We start from the raw sequence: 21,603 nt of genomic DNA on the forward strand, positions 1-21,603 counted from the left end.
AGAATATGTCTTAACAGATGTATGTAACATTTTTCCATCTACATCCACGACTCAGAAAAATCGAGAGGATATTTCGAAATGGAAAAAAGCCGAATAAAACAATACGATCGAGAGAAAGGGTGCCAATGAATAGAAATGTATATCCATTCAACAAGTATGATAACTAATTCGTCTGAGCAATCATTCGAAAGTGGAAAGAATGTTAGAAAAATTATGTATTTATATTCTAAAATATAGCAGTATAAATTGCGAACTGATAATTGGTGTATGTTGTAATTTTTCGTATATATCCAGGAGTCGAAATATCGAAAGGAAACTTCAAGACTGTGAAAGAAACCCAGGTACGAAATACGATAGATATTATCACTAGTGAATAGAAATATTGTTTCCACGAGTAATATTAATTATTCTATGTATTCATTGAAACCAAAAAAAGAATGAAACGGAGAAAAATGTTATTTAGTTATCTTTGCAAATATTAAAATTGCAATAATAATGTTTTATTTATATTCCCATCGCATATTTTTTTTGTACAAATCCGATACGATATTTGTGATATCGATATTTTTGCACCAATATATCGGAACATCGTATAATAGCTTTGTGATAAATCGACATAAAAATATCGATATTTCGGCATTCCATACCCATCCCTACCACTAGCGGACGGTCCGAGCGAGAGGGGGGCCTACGTGTCACCCAAAACCAATAGTGGGGGAACTGGACATGCGCATCGGGATCCATCCCCTCCGAAGCCAGACGGTTCAACCGCAGCGGACCGAGACGTCACTTCGCATTCAGTATTTGAACTGAACAGTCGCATTGGCTTCGCAGCTTGAGCGGTAGAATTTTCATCTATAAATATTATAATTCCTCGGAATCAAAAGGCTAGAAAACGAAAAATAAGTTAAAGTGAACTCAGTGCACTCCTCTCGCTTACCCATACTCATCCATTCCGTCGTAAATATGCCGAAACCCAATTCAAAATCCACTATACGTCGTCACTTGATCAGCATAAGACGCCGTCGCAACCGAGAGGCAGCAGAAGCCGCTCGCATCCGAGGCATCAAAAACGAGGTAGAGGTTTACACTCACATCTCGAGTCCTCGGGCGTATTCACCGCTTCCGGAATCCGAGGTGGAAGGACGGATCATCCGAAACAGCAGTCCAGAGCCGGGGGTAGAAACGAGCACCACTGATTAAAAGGTAAGCGCAAACGCAATATCATAAAGACGACTTACCTCACGTCGCGGTCCTCCCTCTGATCGTATCAGTCCGTATCGGGCACCCGAGTCCCTTACCAAAAACAGTGCTTCGGTGATAGTCTGTAGATTTTTCGTTATAAGCGATCTGCAAGAACAAATTGTTTTAGTTTTGTTTTTTTGTTGATGTTTCATTCCGAGACGTCAAAAGTGGTATATAAATACCATTTTAGCTCTAATCTCCAGTGTAGTTGTCAGGATGTCGTGTCCTTTACGTTCTTGATCCATCGTAGGGACTCGTGATCAGTGATTATAGTGTGAATGTCCTTCCGTATAAATAAGGTCGCGAATGTTCTATGGACCAAATGAGGGCAATAAATTCTTTATCGAATACCGAGTAATTAACTTTCGTTTTTTTCAGAATTCTGTATGCGTATGCCACTGGAAGGTCAGTGCCGTCTTTTTAATAGTCAACTACAGAACCAGTTGCATATTTCGAAGCATCAGTAGTCAAAACGAAAGGTTCCGGAGTCGATCGCCGTTCATGTATGAGATTAAAACAATCACTCTTTATCCATAATTGAAACAGCTATCTTTCATCTATAAATAAAACAACCATCTCTCATCCATTATTAAAACACTCCTCTTTCATCTATAATATATAGCAAGCGGATTATGTGAACTGAAAAATTTTCAACAAACTGCGAATATACGCGAGTACAATCGAATTGAGAAAAACAATTCACCATAATTATTGTGTGACATAAAGTCATCTTCAATTTTTCGAAGAACTTAGGATCAATCTTTCAACCATTCTCCGTGGAGTAGGCCTTCTGGGGATACCACGTGAAAAAAAACGCGCCGGATGCTCTACCGCTTGCGGTGGTGTGGAAACGAGTATAAATGAACTTATTATCACTGTTCAAATACTAGCATATTGTAGTTTCTCAAATGACAATTCCATTCTTGTGTAAATTTAACTGAGATTGTCAATGAAACTCATGTTCCGACGATGTGTATCACGTGTGGAATCGTAATGCCTTTGGATTTCTCCAGTTTAGTCAAAGCGAAGTTCACGTGAATACATTTTTCTTCTTGATAAATTTCGTTTCATTATTAAAGTCAACAAGGAGTACATACCTTCGGTAATTTAAAGCATGGCAATTCCAACATCTTTCTCTCCCGCTTGACCTGTTGAATCCATACCGTGCAGAATTATTTAAAAATTTCTAAGACAAATTTTCGTACACGCTTGGTTTATAGATTACTTGATTGATTCTACTGTTGGACACTTTTTTCGAAAATAATTACATTCACGTTCTTAAATGAAGAGTTGACGGTTGACGTGATTCCAAAGCTCCCATTCATCTGAAACAGAAATACAACCAATTCCCTTGATGAGGAAGAATGTCATTGCGATAGTAACGAAGTGACAAACCAGAAGAAGAGATCAAAGTACGGCGACCCAGCGTGTATTTATATAAAGCACTGATATATAACTACACTGGATTGGGTATTACCGTATACCCAACGTAAAAACTCGTACATCCAATCGAACAGCTGAATTTCCGCCATCTTGTAGGGAAAGTTATCACAAAAAGTGCGCCAGATCTGAATTTCGTAATATCAGCTTTTCAGATCCGACGACATATTTGTCACACCGTTGCGTTGACTGAAGAATATATGTTCAGTCGACGGTCACACAAAAATAAGTTTGTGACGTGTAAAATAATGTTTAATACGTTAAACGAAGAACAAATCACTTTTTCGAAAGTATATTAATATTCATCATTATGTGATGTAAAAGGTCATCTGCTGATATGACGAAAAACTTGTATTAAAGCATGATTTTTTTTGATGCTCGGAAGAAGTCTTCAATTCTCAGAGGTCATCGTCCATTATCCTTTACCTAATAGTGTGCTGAGTTTCATATGGATTATTCGGAAATTCGTATAACACTACGCCAACCGTTATGGAATCAGCATCCATTGACCATCAGAGTGGAGCTCAAGACATGTGTATAACGTTTTGAATCGAATCATATCAAATTATAAGTAATAACTGTATCATTGATACCTCAGTTTTCAATTTCAACTATAATAAGATTGGGTTATGATTCAAATATTGTGATTTTTTACTCACACGATTCGTACGCTATAATACTCCTTAAATATAATTAGTGAATACTTCGTATGCTGACATGACCTCTGCAAGTTATGATTGACATTGTGAGAATATGTCTTAAGGCAGTTCTATCGGTATACATATGAGCCAAAAGTTTTGTCCGTTCCGTATAGTTACATCCTATTTCTAGAATCAGTTGTAGGGCAAAAATTTTTAACAGAGACTGTACGCCTATACACAGAACAGTCATATACAAATGGCCACTCACACATAGACGCATAGCGACGCTGAACGCGGCAACAGCGCGATTCCCAACTTTTATAAACCGTTCAACAGTTTTATAAAATACAACCGGCAGGTTAGTATTTGTCTTTCTTTCTATAGGTAACGTTTTCTTCATTTTGTCCTATTTTAAATAAAAGTTTGCTGCATTTCACAGGCGCTTCGAAACGGAAAAATCAGCCTCTTGTGATCAGCGATGATGAGGATGAAGCTATGTTGAACTCTACACCATCTAACGTACGTCCCACTCCAGCACAAGATACTATGAAGAAAAATATTGCTAAGCTGCATATGGAGCTTGACTCAACGGAAAGGCGCAAAAGGTCTCTTGTAGCTGACGGCACTGAATTCGATAAAGCATGTAATTTGCGGCGAGAAATTGACATTTGTGAGAAGAAGCTCAAGCTTGAAGAAAAACAAAGAGTGTACTCCATGACGCACAGACAAAATCAAAAACAAAAAATAATTGAATTATGTTCAGAGAATCCCGATGCAGCCAAGTCGCTGACGCCTCGTGCTGGCCCTGGACGCCCACGTTTAGAAGAAGAACAGTCTGAATTGCTAAAAACAATAAGTGATTTAGCCCTGTTTGGTGCTTCTGCTGAAGAGCGACGCCCTTGTGAGATAGTTCGAACGGTCCATACGCTTCCAGAACTTACAAATAAACTAAGCGAGTTGGGATTTAATATTTCACGGAGTGCTACTTATATTCGACTATTGCCTAGACGAGTAAATACACGAGAAGCTAAGCGCCATGTAGTGACTGTGCCGGTGAAGCTAAGTCGTCCTGAAGCTGACCATCATGAGGCACACAAAGACCAATGCTTTTCTGTGGCCTCCATAAGGTCGCTGGAAACGATAGCCTCAGTACTTGGTCCTGACTCCGTAATTTTTTTATCTCAGGATGACAAAGCCCGCGTCCCCATCGGCCTGACAGCGGCGAACAAGCAGGCGCCATTATTAATGCAAGTTGATTATAAAGTGTCGTTACCAGATAACGACTTTGTGATTGCTTCGAGGCACAAATTAATTCCAAGCGTATATGCTTTATGTGGAGTGAAACCCAATGAGATGGGACGACCAGAAGCTGTTTCATATAGTGGACCAACTTACATAGCAATACGAAGTGGCAAGCACTCTTCGTCAACTGCAACTAGTCACGCGCAAAATTTGGACACTCTTTTAACAATTGAGACTTTTTCCAAATTTATAAAGAATATAGACAGCAAAGTTAAACCTGTTCTTATAATTTCAAGTGACGGTGGGCCTGACGAGAATCCGCGATATCGCAAAGTGATCGCACACGCCATAGAGCATGTTAAACAATATGATTTAGACGCAGTATTTATTGTGACTAATGCCCCTGGCAGGAGCGCATTCAACAGAGTAGAAAGAGGCAGGCTCCACTCAGTCGAGAACTAACAGGCGTTGTTCTTCCCCATGATTTTTTTGGGACACATCTTCACTCCAGCGGCAGAACATTAGACGAAAGTCTCGAAAAGGATAATTTCAAAAAGGCAGGGGATATTTTGGCTGAAATATGGTCTGCAGTGTGCATTGACGGACACGAAGTAGTCGCTAAATATATAGACCCGAATAACCACACTTCCAGCGTTCCAGACCTGCCAGCCGAAGAATGGTACACTGAGCACGTTAGAGAGAGCGAGATTTATTCCAGGTACATTGCAGTTGGTTCACATTAAATTTTGATGCGTGCCTATTTTATTTTTTTTTTTTTAATTTTCTAACGAGTACGAATATCAAAAAAATTTTATTAGGAGTTACTAAGGGAAATTGTTTTTAATTTTTTTTTAGGTTGTAAAATGCGATGACCATAAGTGCTGCAACCCACGCCGGAGTGATCTGCATATGATTCTTCACGACCGTTTTCTGCCACCTCCATACCCTATCACTCAAGTTGATGGACACTTGACAATTCCGGACTTTAAAGAGCATGACGGAAAGTCATTTGCTCCATTTCTGATACACCACTGCCTACCGATTCAACCGCTGAATGCCTTCATCAGCACGCCTTATGATCTCTATTGCCCAAGTGTCCGAGATGATTTATAGAAAAGATGCAGCAGTACATGCGGTATTTACTTTGCATCTAGCACAAGAGCTGCAGAGCACAGGTGAGCAGCCCACATTGCACCAGCTTAGCAAGCGCGTATGTTCCGCAAAGTACGACCCTCACGGATTGTCACAAGACGAGCTGATGAGTTACTGTGCGCAAGCGCCAACGGATTAGAGTGGTTAGATCAGAACGAAGTTGAAGTAGCAGATGAATTTAGTGAAAATCATATGGACATGTTGGTTCCAATAGTCTCTCTTAAGACCGCGCATGATTCTCCATGGACTGAATTAGAGTTGATATTCTTTTTTAATCATAGTAGTTACGATTTAAGTATTCTATTGTTAAATTTTTATTACACTTATAATTAAACTCTCAGCAATATTGATTACTAGTCTTAACTAATCGTAAATAAAAGCACGAAGCAAATTTTGTTTTTTTTTTACAATAACAATTTGACGTGTTTACGTAAGAAACCCACATTTTGAAAAATCTCACGTGAGATTGGGGGAAGGGGGAGTGGATTAGGTCGAATCTCACGACATCTCACCACGGGGGGAGGGAGGGACAGAAAATTAAAAAAAACACCTCACGTAATTTATGGATGACCCCTAACCTCAAATTTTCGTTTGACGGTAGGCGTATTGTTGACCTACAATATCTTTCGGACCATTTGAAATACATCAAATGCAAAAAAGATATTTTCTTGAGGAATACGGTAGAGAAATCGCGAATGGGTCTGAACTGTATGTTAAATATTCCCTGCGAAGAGTGTTCAACGATGATACAAGTGCACACCGGAAAAATGCATGGCACAGGAGATAATAAAAATCGAGCCGACGTCAATACGAAAGCTGTGTTGGGTGAGTAAATTATTTTGATAAATTATAGGATGCTATATGATAATCCAAAATGAGTTAAGTAGAACCGGTAGAACCTAAATATCTCAAATATTTTTTTAGGCGCTGTTCACTCCGGCATTGGGGAAACCGCTTTGAACAAGCTATTGGCCTGTTTGAGTGTTCCTCCGATATCAGCAAACCTGTACAAGAGATATGAACGGGAAATCGGGCCAGCTATAGAAGCTGCTGCAAAAGACTCGTGTCGGAAAGCTGCGGAGGATGAAAAACAATTAGTGATAGCTAATGTCGACAAGTTATGTCAGGAGATGTAAGTTTCATATTTTTTTCCTCAGCGTAGTAAAGCTTTTTAACAAAAGCATTGGCTACAGTGAGTAAGAAATATTGAGAAGACATTCTTCGCAGAATGAGTGATAATCATGAAACTATGTAGATACTGGGGGAGATAAGAAATTACAACATTTTCTACTGCGGTTAGATGGCCGTAGACAGTTTACTCTGTATTCACAACAATTTTTTTAAAAAAATTCTGAAATAGGAAATGTTTGTATTCAAAAAGAAACTCGACGGTGGATCAAAGTTAATTATCTCCCACAACGCTACAGTAAATTTTTTAATTTCCCTCGCAGTGCAAAATTTCGCTATCATTACTCTTGACTATGATTTCTTCTAATATGGGAAACTATAGAGTACTTTGACACCAATTATTGGGAAGCCAGAGCTGCAACAATAGGATTTATTGTATAAATTAGTAATTAGATTTTTATAGCATTTTACAGCTATTTTTATAGGAATTTTGTATATGAATAATTGTATAATACGATTTTTCTCTGGTTTTTCACCTACAGACGTTTTTCACCAAATACTTGTATTTTTATCAATTGTAGTGGATGTTGACAAATAAACGGGAACATTTGACAATTTTTGAGTTTTATAGTTTTTCAAGCATCCTACAGATTTTCTCTTTCTTTTTTTTTTCTCTACCGTAATCAGGCCGAAAGACGTAGTCCAAGAGATCTTCCCTTTCATGGAGTCTCTGAGAGCTTCAACTAGTGTCGACGTTCAGCACCCTGAAGGTACAGAGGACGCCTTGGAGAAAAGAAAAACATTTGATACAGGCGTTGGGAATATCGTCAACATCATCGTGTCATATGATATGGGTTGGAGCAAACGCGGCAACGGACGGAGCTACAATAGCTTAAATGGTTATGGTACCATAACCGGATTCCTAAGTGTCAAAGTTTTAGATTTCGCAGCGCGTAATAAGAAATGCAGACGTTGCACCGCTGGTCATGATAAATCCGACCATGATTGCCGACAAAACTTTTCTGGTAGTGCTAAGGCGATGGAGCCTGATGTAGGAGCAACTCTGGTCAATGACAGTACGATCCTCAAAGAAACTGGATTAAACGTCAAAGTGCTAATCGGTGACGAAGACAGTTCAACAATCGCTGCAGTACGACAAAACAATCCTCAGTCAGTTCATAAATTAACAGATGCAAATCATCTGAGGAAAAATTTTATGAGCGCATTATACGATTTGAGAAAAAATTTCAAAGAAATGAGGGATAAGGAAGTTATCCCCCATTTAAAGAAATGTTTCTCTTACGCTTTGGTTCAAAATAAAGGGGACAGCGCCAACTTAACCAAAAGTCTTCGCAATATTCCCGAGCATTTCATCGGTCGCCACGAAAATTGCGGAACGTGGTGCAAAGAGCCGCACAAAATAGTGCTACAAAACGTACAACAGTACGCAAAATTGTCGGAAATATTCGAGAAATATGCGGGCAACGCTGCTAAATTTTCGGTTGTCGCTTCACGTCAGCCGAACGAAAGTTTTAACAACATGATGGCTCACAAAACGCCGGAAAACTGTTGTTATAGTCTGAGCAAAGCAGCGGATTATAGATTAGCCAGTACCGTGTGCACGAAAAACGAAGGAGAAATGTATATTTTGAACGTCAATTCAAAATATTTGAATCTTTCTCCTGGAAAATACACCAAATCTTTTAGTAAGAAGTTGGACCAGAAGAAAAAAAAGAGAGCGGTAAAGGCAAAATTGGCTTCAAGTAAAGCACGTCGAAATGTACTCGCTCAAAAGACAGAAACTCGTAGAAAATCAATGGAGAAGTCTGAAGGGACACGATACAAGAGAAATTGTGGTATGGATATCGACGTTCAAAATTCTACAAGTATTAATTTAATGTACCACTGAGAAATACTGCTGAAAATTTACTCGATGTTTTTTTATCTAAGAATGACTGCAACATCATCTATTTCGATCTCGAAACATCTGGGTTGTCGAAAAATTCAGAAATTTTACAAATTGCAGCAAAATTTAAGGATCGAAAGTTCAGTGTGTATGTCAATCCATCAAAAGCTATTGATTCTACTGCGTCCAGAATTACAGGACTGAAGTTCATAAAGGGACATCTGTTTTTTAACGGCAAACGAGTCCCGTCGATGTCACCGCGGGATGCTTTAGAATCATTTCGAGAATTTATCGACTTCTCGTCCAAACCTTGCATTTTTGTAGCCAATAATGTTTCGTTCGATTCCGGTCATTTGCTTCGGTATATTATCGAAAATGGAATGATTGCTAATTTTCAAAAGATCGCGGGATTTTCAGACAGCATGGTGATTTTGCGAAAAGTTTTACCTGAAAGAAAAAAAGAAAATAGAATGTTTAAACTGGAGACGTTGGCGCGTAATTTTTTGAAATTAAAAATAACTGACGAATTTCACGAAGCATTATTTGATGCTGAAATATTAGAGCAGTTGTGCCATCTGCTTATCAAGAAGGAAAATTTTTGTTTGCACTGTAAACCATATAAAAACTCAGTGTTGATGAAAATTTGTGCACCATCATTGCAAAATTTGAAAGGCGTAGTTTCGGACGAAATAATAAAAAAAATAGCAAGCGCTGGGTTCGATTTCGAAATTCTGACAACAGTTTACTCTACAGGCGGAGAAGCTGCAATTCGAGAATGAATGGCCAAAGAAACAACTGCAAAAAAACCACGCGTCACCAAAATGAAAAAAATTATTGATAACATCATAGCGCGCCTGCAAAGCAGGTCTTAACTTAAAACTGTTAAGTATATCGAAAAATATTGAGTTTTCGTCATTTCGTATAAAATCTTCGTTAATACTTTGTTTTTCCATAATAAAAATTTGTGTGTCATTATTTCATTACAATTTCAATAAATCTTTGTCAATCGTTTAGAAACAAACGAACATTCTTTCCCTTATCTTGCCAAAAACAGAAAACTTGGGCTCTATCGATTTAAATTTCGCGAGCATATTGCCCGCTGCCGCCTTACATCGTTGCCACATCGTCACAATCACTCTCCTTCACGTTCAGTGTCGGGTGCAAATTATAGCTTTCGACAGACGACTAATCCGAAACTAGATGGTCGAACATTTTCATTTTTTGTTTCAAATGATCTTTACATATTTGAGTACATCGTGTTCACTTTTCGAACAAATGGTAAGATCCGTTCTCTAGTTATAATTACTTGTGTCACTGAAGTCAGAGTCTCTCACGGGTTAAGGGAGCTTTCCAGTGTGAAATTTTCAAAAAATCGATTTTTTTTTTTTTGCTTTATCGAATAGTATACACTCTTCCGAATATTCCCTGAAATTTTCATGCCGAAATTCAGATTATTTCGGTTACTGTACAGCATTTTTTGGAAGAAGGCAAGGGAGCGCTACAGCTGCCGCGTCGGCCGTCTGCCCGTGCGACTGTTATTTCTATTGTCTCGTTCCTACCTGCACGTACATGAACTTGGCTCGCCAATTGTCGAAAATGTGAATTCGGACTATTGCATAATTTGCCGTTAATTAGCCGTAAATTAGTCGCGCGACTTATTTTTTTGTCGCACTCAATTTTCAAAAAAAAAGCGGACGGCGTGCTAAATTCTTGAAAATCAATCAATCACTGTGTGTGGCAACTAGCCCCAAAGCACGTATTCTGCGGCAAGCAGATTGTAGAAATCGCTACGCAGTGTGCTGTGTGCACCTTCAATGAAGGTTACGACCCAATTTTAAAAATTTTGAAGACGATGGGATGCACGATAGGGCCGAGCGCCGCACATTTCGCCGCTAAGTACAAGAATGCGCGCATCATCCAAGCAAACCGCCAGGCGTCCCTGGATAGCAAAGAGGCGAGGACAGCTCGTCGGACTGAACAATCCATTGAGCACGATCTTTTCGAAGAAGCAGAAGGGATATTGTACGGACCTGGCATCGCTGATTGACCGTAAGTAAACGATTTACCTAAAATTTCCTCACTTGAAACTTTGAACGCGTTTTTCTCGAAACAGCATTTTTCAAAACGGTGTCCAACTTGGAGGGCAGAGTTTTAAAGCTATCGAGTTGAATTTTTTACACAATATTCTTAACGTCATTGTTTATCGTGCTATGGAAGCTTTTTTTTTTTTTTTGACATCTTCCTATTTTTTTGTAAAAAAAACTGCCAAAAAAAATGCTAAAATCGATACTTTTTGTTCAAACCGGCGCCATTTTTGCAAAAAAAAAAAAAAAGAAAAAAGCCTCCATAGCACGAAAGCCAATTATATACCGATCAATAATCTTTTTGTGTTTTTTGTTTCAGATCAAAATTGTGACCCCCAACGTGGACACCACATCCAAGTGCATTTTCTGCAACAATTGTTTCATCATTTTTATAGATATTAATTAATAAATAAATCGATCTTTAAAAAATTGTTTTGTATTCTTCAATACCCAATTAATATACAAAAAAAAAACCAGACCGATTAGATTATTTTTTCTTTAAAAAAAAAAATCGCGAAAAACAGCGATTTTTCGGGCTGTCACACTGGAAAGCTCCCTTAAGTATAGAAAACGTTCCCCAGAAAAATGATTTTTGATAGCGTTTATTTAACAAACTAGATGGTGAATCGGTTTAAAAATTTGAGCATTTCTTTATAACTGTACTTTCTATATATCAAAATTTCAAATGAGTCGTAAGATTTTGAAGAAACCATAGAACTGCCTTAAACAGGTCAAAAAAATTATAAGCCTCGGCTGAAAAGTCAGTTTTGTAATGTAAAAATTTGTCTCTATTGAACATCATTTATAATGGCTAAACTATAGTACTATATTAACTTGACGGTAAAAATTCACATGATACGTTTGTAGAGAATTCAAATGCTCGACAAATTTAGAGAAAAAGAAATCTAATATCTTCCCCATGTTATTTTATATTGGAGAAAAATTGAATTCTCAGAGCGACATTTCGAAATTGGTTGTATAAGAGATATCTTTTAGTGAGGATTCCTTCCGGCTGTATGTGAAAAGTGTTTTACAAGTGAAAGCCCGAGAAAAATTTCTGTGAGTTATACTTACACTTGTATGTTATTTATTGTTAGTTATAAGACTCGGTAACCGAGTTCGCTATTTGAGGTTTTTTTTTTTTTATAAGAAAATGTAATATTTCTAAAATCGAATATTTCAATCTCGACCCGAAGTTCACTGACAACAAAGTGAAAAAGAATACGTTATTGCATGCTTGTTCAATATAATTACTGACATGATATTCGGGAAAAAGTTTTTTTCAAATATTTCAAGTGAGAAATTCACTTGCATTTTGATGACTTACTGATAAAATTTTACAATTTAGATTATAGATTTAGTCTGCAAGGATAATTCTATAAAATCAACGAAAATATCCTGATTTGCAATTTCTAATCTGGCCGTTTTTAAAACGATCAATGAGGTGAAATAATAGTATCAGAAATACAGATTTTAGTATTAGACATTTATTTGTCAATTCAATCATTAACAATGACAACAGAGCGTTACAAATTAAATATGCGAGTTCTTATCATTACATACACACATCATTATATGAGTTACGTTATAATCGGTTCAAAATTATCATCACATTCTAATCAATGCATGATAAATTTCATAGAAATATAACATTAAATGTTTTAAACCTATATGTTACACCTATCCCTCTAACAGAAACACTTGGATGAAATTTTTTTTTTATGTTTGAAATTTTTTTTTTTTTCTATTCTACTATACCGCTAGTATTATTATCAAATCGTTCACTTTACTTTGACGGCCTTCAACATTTATTGTCAATCGAAAGAATTACTAGTTGCCGTCAGAGAAAAATGGAGAAACTTTGAAATATGTCTAAGGATTAAGAAATTTACAAAAATGGAGAAACTGAAAAATGCTCAAGAATTGCGATATCGATACAAGCACAAGTCTTAGTCAATAACTTGCGTGAGTAATGAACTCACTCAGCGAACGGCTCGCGAACCTTCACAGAATCCTGAATCGATGACCAGCGGGTCGCGGAACCTGACCTTCTTGGGACTGGCTTTCCTGTTTTGATCGAAGGTCCTTTCCCAGCCGTCTTGCCCGTCAGCCTGCGGCGAACGGATGCAACTTCCGCCTCGCTCTTGACCATTCTTCTTCTTGTCTTTTGGTAGCGATGACCAGATCGCACCGCCTTTCACGGTGCAGGTCGTAAACGTTATCTCTCCGTTTCTGTCCCTCCCTTGCACTACGTAGGTGTAGGATGGACGTTTGGTTCTCGAACCCGACGCCTTGTGAAAGCTACAAGAGGGACGTGGGTTGCTCGAACATGAAGCCCTGGAACGGAAAGCGCTGCCCGAACTCTTGACGGTGATCGAGATGGGCCGATTCTCTTTTTCGTCGTCCTCCTTGCATTCCAGTGCCTCCACCAGCTTCTTCACGAAGTTCGCAGAAGTCGAGGATGAGTAGCTTGACATTACCTTCTCCGGATCACGACATTTCGCCTTCAGTTCCTTGATTATTTCTTCCACGAAACTTCTGGTCGGAGATCGTTGCTTGTGCCTTTGTATTATCTTTTCCATCACAGTCGACTTCCTTGACGACATGAAGAAGCGGTTCAGGTCCTCCGCGTCCAATTCGTCTTTGAGAAAATTGTCCCTCTTTTCTGTCTCTTCGGATTTCATTTCGCTATCGGTCAGGATCTCCTCAATATCACTCAGCCACCTTTCGCCCTGCGTTTTCACCGGGAAATTAAATTTATTCGGAGTCGATGTGGCTAATGGTAGTATTTGCTCAGCGTCTTCGTAGCTCGAATCTTCCGACGACGAGACTTCGTTGTCGTCGACGTTATCCTCGGGCGGTTCCTGGTCTTCCGAAATCGACTTCTTCGCCGGAGCGGATTCCTCGACGCGAATTACGCTGTCGGTGCTAACGACCATCTCGTCTTCCTCCAGGTTGTCTAGTTTCTCCGTAGCAACAGGCGGAAGGACCAGGTTCAAGTTCTCTACCTTCCGTGACCGTGACATTTTCGGCCATGTCTTACTCACGTGCATCTTCGAGTAAGCCGCTGACAGTTTCATGATCTCCCCACGCATGTCTAATTCCGGACGGGGAGACCGTTGTGCGGTCCTTGTCAAAATCGGCATCGCACCGGCTGTAAAAACAAAACGATACGATTTTAAATAAGACACCGTTTGTCAGCCGCCAAGAAATTGATTTTTCTAAAGAAACGAGACGTTAAATTCAATTTATTTACCGAATTTGAGAATCAAGTTTTTAGAAAATCATGAGGTCAAAATTTCTGATTTTTCTTTTACCTTTTTCTTCATACAAAGGTACGTTCGTTGCAAATATTTCAATACCCGGAACATAGATCCTTCAGACGATGAGTATGGAGCATTCAATTAAATATTTGAACCGCGTATCTAACTGTCGTTTAACTTGGTTCGTTTACACCGCTTTTTTGTAATGACACATCGATTCTTACCTTCCATTGCCGCACTGTGCTTTTTGCAGAGTTTGCCCAAGCGTGTCCTAGTCGATTGAGCGCTCTTCCAAGGGGATGGGCGGCTCTCGATCGGTCGTGGGTCAGTCAGGATTTTCAGCGAAGCTCTACGCCTATTCGTAAACCAATCGGGCACCGTCAGCCGCTCGAATGATTTCTTGGCCCTCATTTCGATCTCGCTCGGTCGACGTGGCTTCTGAAAAAAGTAGGAAAGAAACATGGTTATAATCGTGTCATTTATTCGGAAAAAGACGAACACTCGAAAGTTCTCAAAATAACCATTACGTCTATTAATATCGTTGAAACATCAACGTCTGTGTCAAATTGGCAAAAGAATAAATGAAAAAAGTTCAAAACTTTTCAACTTACGTCTCCTTCGTCGTTTTGGCAAGTTGTGTTGCTGAAACAGCAGGGAACAGACATCGAAGCCATCGTAGTCGATTTTTTTTCTACTCAACAACTAGACAAATCAAACTTTAAATCCAACTGGACTTGAACAGATTCTGTTCGAAACTTTAACTCGGGATACCTTGCAACGTCAAGGACTAGCTCAGACTCTACAGGTGTTACTACCTCTGCGATTGACTGAGGAATAATGCTCATCGGGTCAAGACGTGCGATATTTATACTCTACGCTAGAAATACCGTTATCACCGCCAGTTTCAGGCTGACCAATCAGGTGCCGCCCTAATGAGCAAAGGGACTACCTGGCCGGCCGAAGGGTGTTTGTGATTCGAGGGTCCACCCGAACCTCTGCTGCACTCGCCTTGCAGCAGACTTTTCGAAAATGTCGGGAGAGGGGCGGTGCGGTATTAGATTTTAACATTTTTCGATCTGGGTAAAAAATTAGAAAGATCGAAAAATTGAAGGGTCGCAATATCAAATATCCAAAAACGTGAAAGCGTCACTCTAACATTTGAATAATGTAAAAAGTCGGAGGGTGGAATAAGGCGAAGCACAAGATATGGATTTGAATCATGACGATTGTATGTTCCGGTCTTAATCATTCCGAAGACTTTATATTTTGGCATTTCTACATTTTTAAATTCTATGAAATAGATTTTCGCGGTTTAGAAAATTCTATGCTGTGAAGCTTCACCATTTTTATCCTTTAACCGAAAAATTTGCGTACATCTTCTATTCAGGGAAAAGAAGAGATTTTGTGCCATTCTTATCATGGTTATCGGACGAAAATATTTCTCAAGTCTATCGGAAATGAATTCCGACGAATCCCGTTCTCGTACGTATTGAGCGGTGATGCTTTTTTATTTATTCAACTGATTGTGTTTGTTATTGTTCAGGCTTCTAATTATTGACTGGAGCATTTTCTTTCACACGGTTGTCCCAAGTTTAAAACAAGTTTATCATTTTTCTTGGATTTGTTTTTCTACAACGTGTATACTCGTTCATGTATCGTTGTACGAAGCTAAAAAAATGCCGATTTTGAACACGTTGAAGAGATTTTCCACATTCTTTGTCGGCAAACGATCATTTCGAGCAATCGTCCAATCGCGAATTATTTTTACAGTGCTCCCCCCCTAAGATTTCAGACTCGGGGCTCTGGTTCCAGGAAAAATATCTTAGAGAGGTATCCCCTCTACTCTTAAAAGGTGGGGTGTATATGTAGACAGCTGACTTATAGTAGCGGCTTACGCGCATGCGCAAGTAAACAACACTGAGTATAGTGGGGAAGCCGAATTGCGGGGAAATGATAGTAAAATGAGGGGAAGTAATATCTTACAGAGGGATATCTTAGGGGGGGAGCACTGTACTTCTATTTACACGCTTCTGATTCCGAAAAATGTTCTTCTCATCGTTTTTCGAAATACGGACAAATTGAAAATAAATAATACTCTTGAAAAAAGGTACACTGAGAAAAAAATGTTATCGGATTTCATAAATATTAATTGATCCAAATAATCCATACGTTTGTAAAGTCGTGAGACCACATTTATTCAAAGCGACAATTTATGTACTTTTTAAATCACGTCTGAACACGTAATGTACTACTCTAGGGCATATAAATGTTGTGTAAATTTGCTGGGCTACATAATTTAAAATTTTTTTTTCAATACGTTGTGCTATTGTTATTGATTGCCACCGAACAAGTGTAGCAGCGTCACTCCAAAATAGTTTTTGGAAAACATGGCTGGATCAAAACTATAACCCAACATATCGCTTCGGATACCCTTACGAAAAAAAAACCCTCAATATGGGGGTGAATTCGTACCCTCAATTCTTTTTTTATGGGAATTCAGCAATACCTATGAATTAGGGCTACGAATTGACACCCAAGTTGAGGGTTTTTTCCGTGAAGGTATCGTTGGCAGATTCCTATGAATCTAGATTAATTTAATGCGAAGGATTCGGGTACACAAGCATTTTTGAAGCTACTTTTCAATCGAGGAATCTTGCCGTCTGCAAGTGATTGAAATTGGTACTACTTCAAATCAATCATCATTTCGATTCAAAAATGTGAAACATGCACGTCAACGTCGGGGTGACCTCTGGTCAGGGAATTCTGGAAAACCTGGAAAACCTGAAAATGTCATGGAATTCTGCAATTCCCGCATAGTCAGGGAACCATTTACCATATACTTTTTTCATACAAATACGTCCCAAAGTTTTTTTGAGCTTTAGATAAATTAGATCCAATACCAATTTTCTTACCATCACCGCAAGGTTCGCTTCAAACTTTGATTATTCCTGAATATTACATTACCAACGACTGCGCATCGGCTAGCTGTGACAGTGTAACTGAAGTTACAGTTAGTATTATCGAAAAAAAAAAAAAAAAATGGGTGCGTGTACTCATATACGCGTGTGAGAAGTTATACTTCTTTGGCATCATCAAAAAACAATAAAACAAATAACGGATGTCTTACATTATATTTGAATAATCTTTTAAATTTTTGTCACGAACTTTTTATTAAATGTTCTATTAAATTTATTTTTTTATTTTGTATATATCAAAAAACCAACAATAAATACTCTACATTGATAATTTAATAATATTTAGTATCAATTAAATTGAATAATGATATTTTAATTGCTATCAATAAATAATACATACGGCCAACTAACCTCAATTATATTGGAGCACTTGAAAAAGTATTTTAGCACAATTTTTTCACTAATATTCACAAATAGTAAATAATATTAATCCAAATATTCCATTTAAATTACTACTGAATATATTTTATTACCACATATATAATTCGCACTTGTATGAAAATAAAACACGTGTTGTGACTCGAGACTCAATGAATTCGGTTGAGTAGGCAACTTCATCCTGTTAATTTTGTGTTACAGTGATACGCGCTCATCTTAAAATTTCACTCTCATCAGTTTTTCATAACGCGCCTAGAGAAGTATAACTTCAAAAAGTAGAAATTGTATGGAAAATACCTCTTTTTTCTCAATATGTTTCAACGAATATAGTCAAATGTTTCAGGGAAAATGATAAGATTTTTGTCTGGAAAGCCTGGAAAAGTCGGGGAATATCGTGATTGATATTCACTGGCTACGCTGCAGCTTAGTCAGACCGAGTGAAGTACGATCGTACACTCTTGGATATAGTGGTGAAATGGTTTACATGAATTCCGAGTATGACTCGTCGAGTCAATACATTGCTGGACCTTATTCGGGCCTTTCAATTATTCTCGCGTTAACATTGTTCCTGGAACTTCTGTGGTCGACTCCGTTTGCAAATAATGTTCCGAAGTTCATCGGCGTCACTTTATTGGGGGTCAGGTAAACTGGACGTCTGGCAGCCTTACTCGTACCCCCGGGGTGGCTCTTTCTTAAGTGCGATTCCTGCCCAGTGCAATTAAAAATTCACCACCTACCCCGGGTAGGAAAGGCGAGAATCATGTTGGGGAATTATAAGCCGCTCGATATTGTCGGGTTAATAACCGCATTTTCGTTGACATTCGAGACTTGTAACTGCATCCTTCATTGTCGGATTTGGATTATGGACTTTGCCCGGGCTCGTCTATTCGAAGAAGGACAGATTGCCGGAGTATCGGAATAATTAGCTGCGAGGGCACTAAATTCCAGACAGATATTGCTGTAAGGTTGTTAAATAAAGGCCACCGCTGCACACTTCTGGGAAAATGGAGTCATGATGGCTTTTTGGTCAATCCATAATCCTTAGCTGTAATTGAGACCAGAAAGGATTTTGCTTGTTGAAAGGAACGAGGTGAGTCTCTTCGGTGAAGGTCGTACCAGATCACCGGCTAAAACTGGGAAAACGAAATTTTTGAAAGTCGAATTTTTGAACACAGCGCTTACGGCGGTTTCAGCCTTTTTTTTAACGGAAATGCCATCACAATTATTCCATAAAATTCGTATACCTTGACGGAGAACGAGATAATCAGCCTTAGTTTTTTTCGTTCGCGATAAATTTCGACATTCGGTTTCACACAAGTCTCGTATTCGCGGTGTCGCTTTTTCACGAGCCGCTTAACGGCTGGTGCAAAGTTTGAAGCCAGCTATCGCGCTTATTCGGCAATTGGCATAAGTGGATTGAACCAGCGTGAAATATCTACAAGCTGCGTTTCCACGTAGAAATTTTTACTTCATATTCTCGCTGATGGAATAAACAATTGATCGATGTAAACGCCTTTACTTTATTTAATTAAAACGTTTGTATAACAGTCAAACAAGTTTCAAAACTTTTTTCACGAATTTTTAGCGCGTATTTAAGCCGTTGCGAAAATGTCGCCCCGAAATCTGGGACGGCTCGAGGACTTCGCATGGCAGTGTGGAGAAATAAAACCGATTTTGAACAGATTTCTTTACCCTTCCTTCCTCGAACGTTTGCTCAAGCTTACACCTCCCGCTGACTCGGGAATGCATTTTGTCTCTCGTACGGCTCAGGTAAGTCATTTATACCCTTGTATCGAGCCCTTTGACTGTGAACAACTCCAAATGACTGAAAACTGACTAATGCCAAATGCAAAACGCGAGCCCATTAAACATGGGGGGGTTGATATTCGGTTCATTGAACGACCGACGCTTAGGTGTACCTATACCGATGACTCCCACTGGTGTGTTTCCAGGTTTCGGAGCGAAATTTTTCTTGGGCTTTCACTTGTAAAACTCTTTTCACATACAGCCGGAAGGAATCCTCACTAAAAGATATCTCTTATAAAACCAATTTCGAAAGTAAGATCGTACTTCACTCGGTCAGACTAAGCTGCAGCGTAGCCAGTGTATATCCATCACGATATTCCCCGACTTTTCCAGGTTTTCCAGACAAAAATTTTATCATTTTTCCTGAAACATTCGACTATATTCGCTAAAACATATTGAAAAAAAATACGTATTTTCCATACAATTCCACTTTTTTTTTCTTTAAACGAAAGTACGAACTGTAACTTCAGTTACACTGTCACAGCTAGCCGATGCGCAGTCGTTGGTAATGTAATATTCAGGAATAATCAAAGTTTGAAGCGAACCTTGCGGTGATGGTAAGAAAATTGGTATTGGATCTAATTTATCTAAAGCTCAAAAAAACTTTGGGACGTATTTGTATGAAAAAAGTATATGGTAAATGGTTCCCTGACTATGCGGGAATTGCAGAATTCCATGACATTTTCAGGTTTTCCAGGTTTTCCAGAATTCCCTGACCAGAGGTCACCCCGACGTTGACGTGCATGTTTCACATTTTTGAATCGAAATGATGATTGATTTGAAGTAGTACCAATTTCAATCACTTGCAGACGGCAAGATTCCTCGATTGAAAAGTAGCTTCAAAAATGCTTGTGTACCCGAATCCTTCGCATTAAATTAATCTAGATTCATAGGAATCTGCCAACGATACCTTCACGGAAAAAACCCTCAACTTGGGTGTCAATTCGTAGCCCTAATTCATAGGTATTGCTGAATTCCCATAAAAAAAGAATTGAGGGTACGAATTCACCCCCATATTGAGGGTTTTTTTTTCGTAAGGGTATCCGAAGCGATATGTTGGGTTATAGTTTTGATCCAGCCATGTTTTCCAAAAACTATTTTGGAGTGACGCTGCTACACTTGTTCGGTGGCAATCAATAACAATAGCACAACGTATTGAAAAAAAAATTTTAAATTATGTAGCCCAGCAAATTTACACAACATTTATATGCCCTAGAGTAGTACATTACGTGTTCAGACGTGATTTAAAAAGTACATAAATTGTCGCTTTGAATAAATGTGGTCTCACGACTTTACAAACGTATGGATTATTTGGATCAATTAATATTTATGAAATCCGATAACATTTTTTTCTCAGTGTACCTTTTTTCAAGAGTATTATTTATTTTCAATTTGTCCGTATTTCGAAAAACGATGAGAAGAACATTTTTCGGAATCAGAAGCGTGTAAATAGAAGTACAGTGCTCCCCCCCTAAGATATCCCTCTGTAAGATATTACTTCCCCTCATTTTACTATCATTTCCCCGCAATTCGGCTTCCCCACTATACTCAGTGTTGTTTACTTGCGCATGCGCGTAAGCCGCTACTATAAGTCAGCTGTCTACATATACACCCCACCTTTTAAGAGTAGAGGGGATACCTCTCTAAGATATTTTTCCTGGAACCAGAGCCCCGAGTCTGAAATCTTAGGGGGGGAGCACTGTAAAAATAATTCGCGATTGGACGATTGCTCGAAATGATCGTTTGCCGACAAAGAATGTGGAAAATCTCTTCAACGTGTTCAAAATCGGCATTTTTTTAGCTTCGTACAACGATACATGAACGAGTATACACGTTGTAGAAAAACAAATCCAAGAAAAATGATAAACTTGTTTTAAACTTGGGACAACCGTGTGAAAGAAAATGCTCCAGTCAATAATTAGAAGCCTGAACAATAACAAACACAATCAGTTGAATAAATAAAAAAGCATCACCGCTCAATACGTACGAGAACGGGATTCGTCGGAATTCATTTCCGATAGACTTGAGAAATATTTTCGTCCGATAACCATGATAAGAATGGCACAAAATCTCTTCTTTTCCCTGAATAGAAGATGTACGCAAATTTTTCGGTTAAAGGATAAAAATGGTGAAGCTTCACAGCATAGAATTTTCTAAACCGCGAAAATCTATTTCATAGAATTTAAAAATGTAGAAATGCCAAAATATAAAGTCTTCGGAATGATTAAGACCGGAACATACAATCGTCATGATTCAAATCCATATCTTGTGCTTCGCCTTATTCCACCCTCCGACTTTTTACATTATTCAAATGTTAGAGTGACGCTTTCACGTTTTTGGATA

General features: G+C 38.5%; 1 protein-coding gene and 1 long non-coding RNA gene across 2 annotated transcripts; both read left to right on the forward strand.

Moving 5' to 3' along the window:
* The first annotated feature begins 7,569 nt into the window (after window positions 1-7,569).
* On the forward strand, window positions 7,570-8,757 carry LOC138190587 (uncharacterized). The gene has a single exon (XM_069134333.1). It carries the CDS (start codon window positions 7,570-7,572, stop codon window positions 8,755-8,757), a length of 1,188 nt encoding a protein of 395 aa, XP_068990434.1.
* A 1,345-nt stretch (window positions 8,758-10,102) lies between these two features.
* Window positions 10,103-11,252, forward strand: LOC138190547 (uncharacterized). The gene is made up of 2 exons (XR_011176580.1): window positions 10,103-10,803; window positions 11,158-11,252. It is a non-coding gene; the product is annotated as an uncharacterized lncRNA (long non-coding RNA).
* Window positions 11,253-21,603: the final 10,351 nt, after the last annotated feature.

The sequence above is a fragment of the Neodiprion pinetum genome, chromosome 3 (genome assembly GCF_021155775.2).
Source record: "Neodiprion pinetum isolate iyNeoPine1 chromosome 3, iyNeoPine1.2, whole genome shotgun sequence".
Classification (NCBI taxonomy): Eukaryota; Metazoa; Arthropoda; class Insecta; order Hymenoptera; family Diprionidae; genus Neodiprion; species Neodiprion pinetum.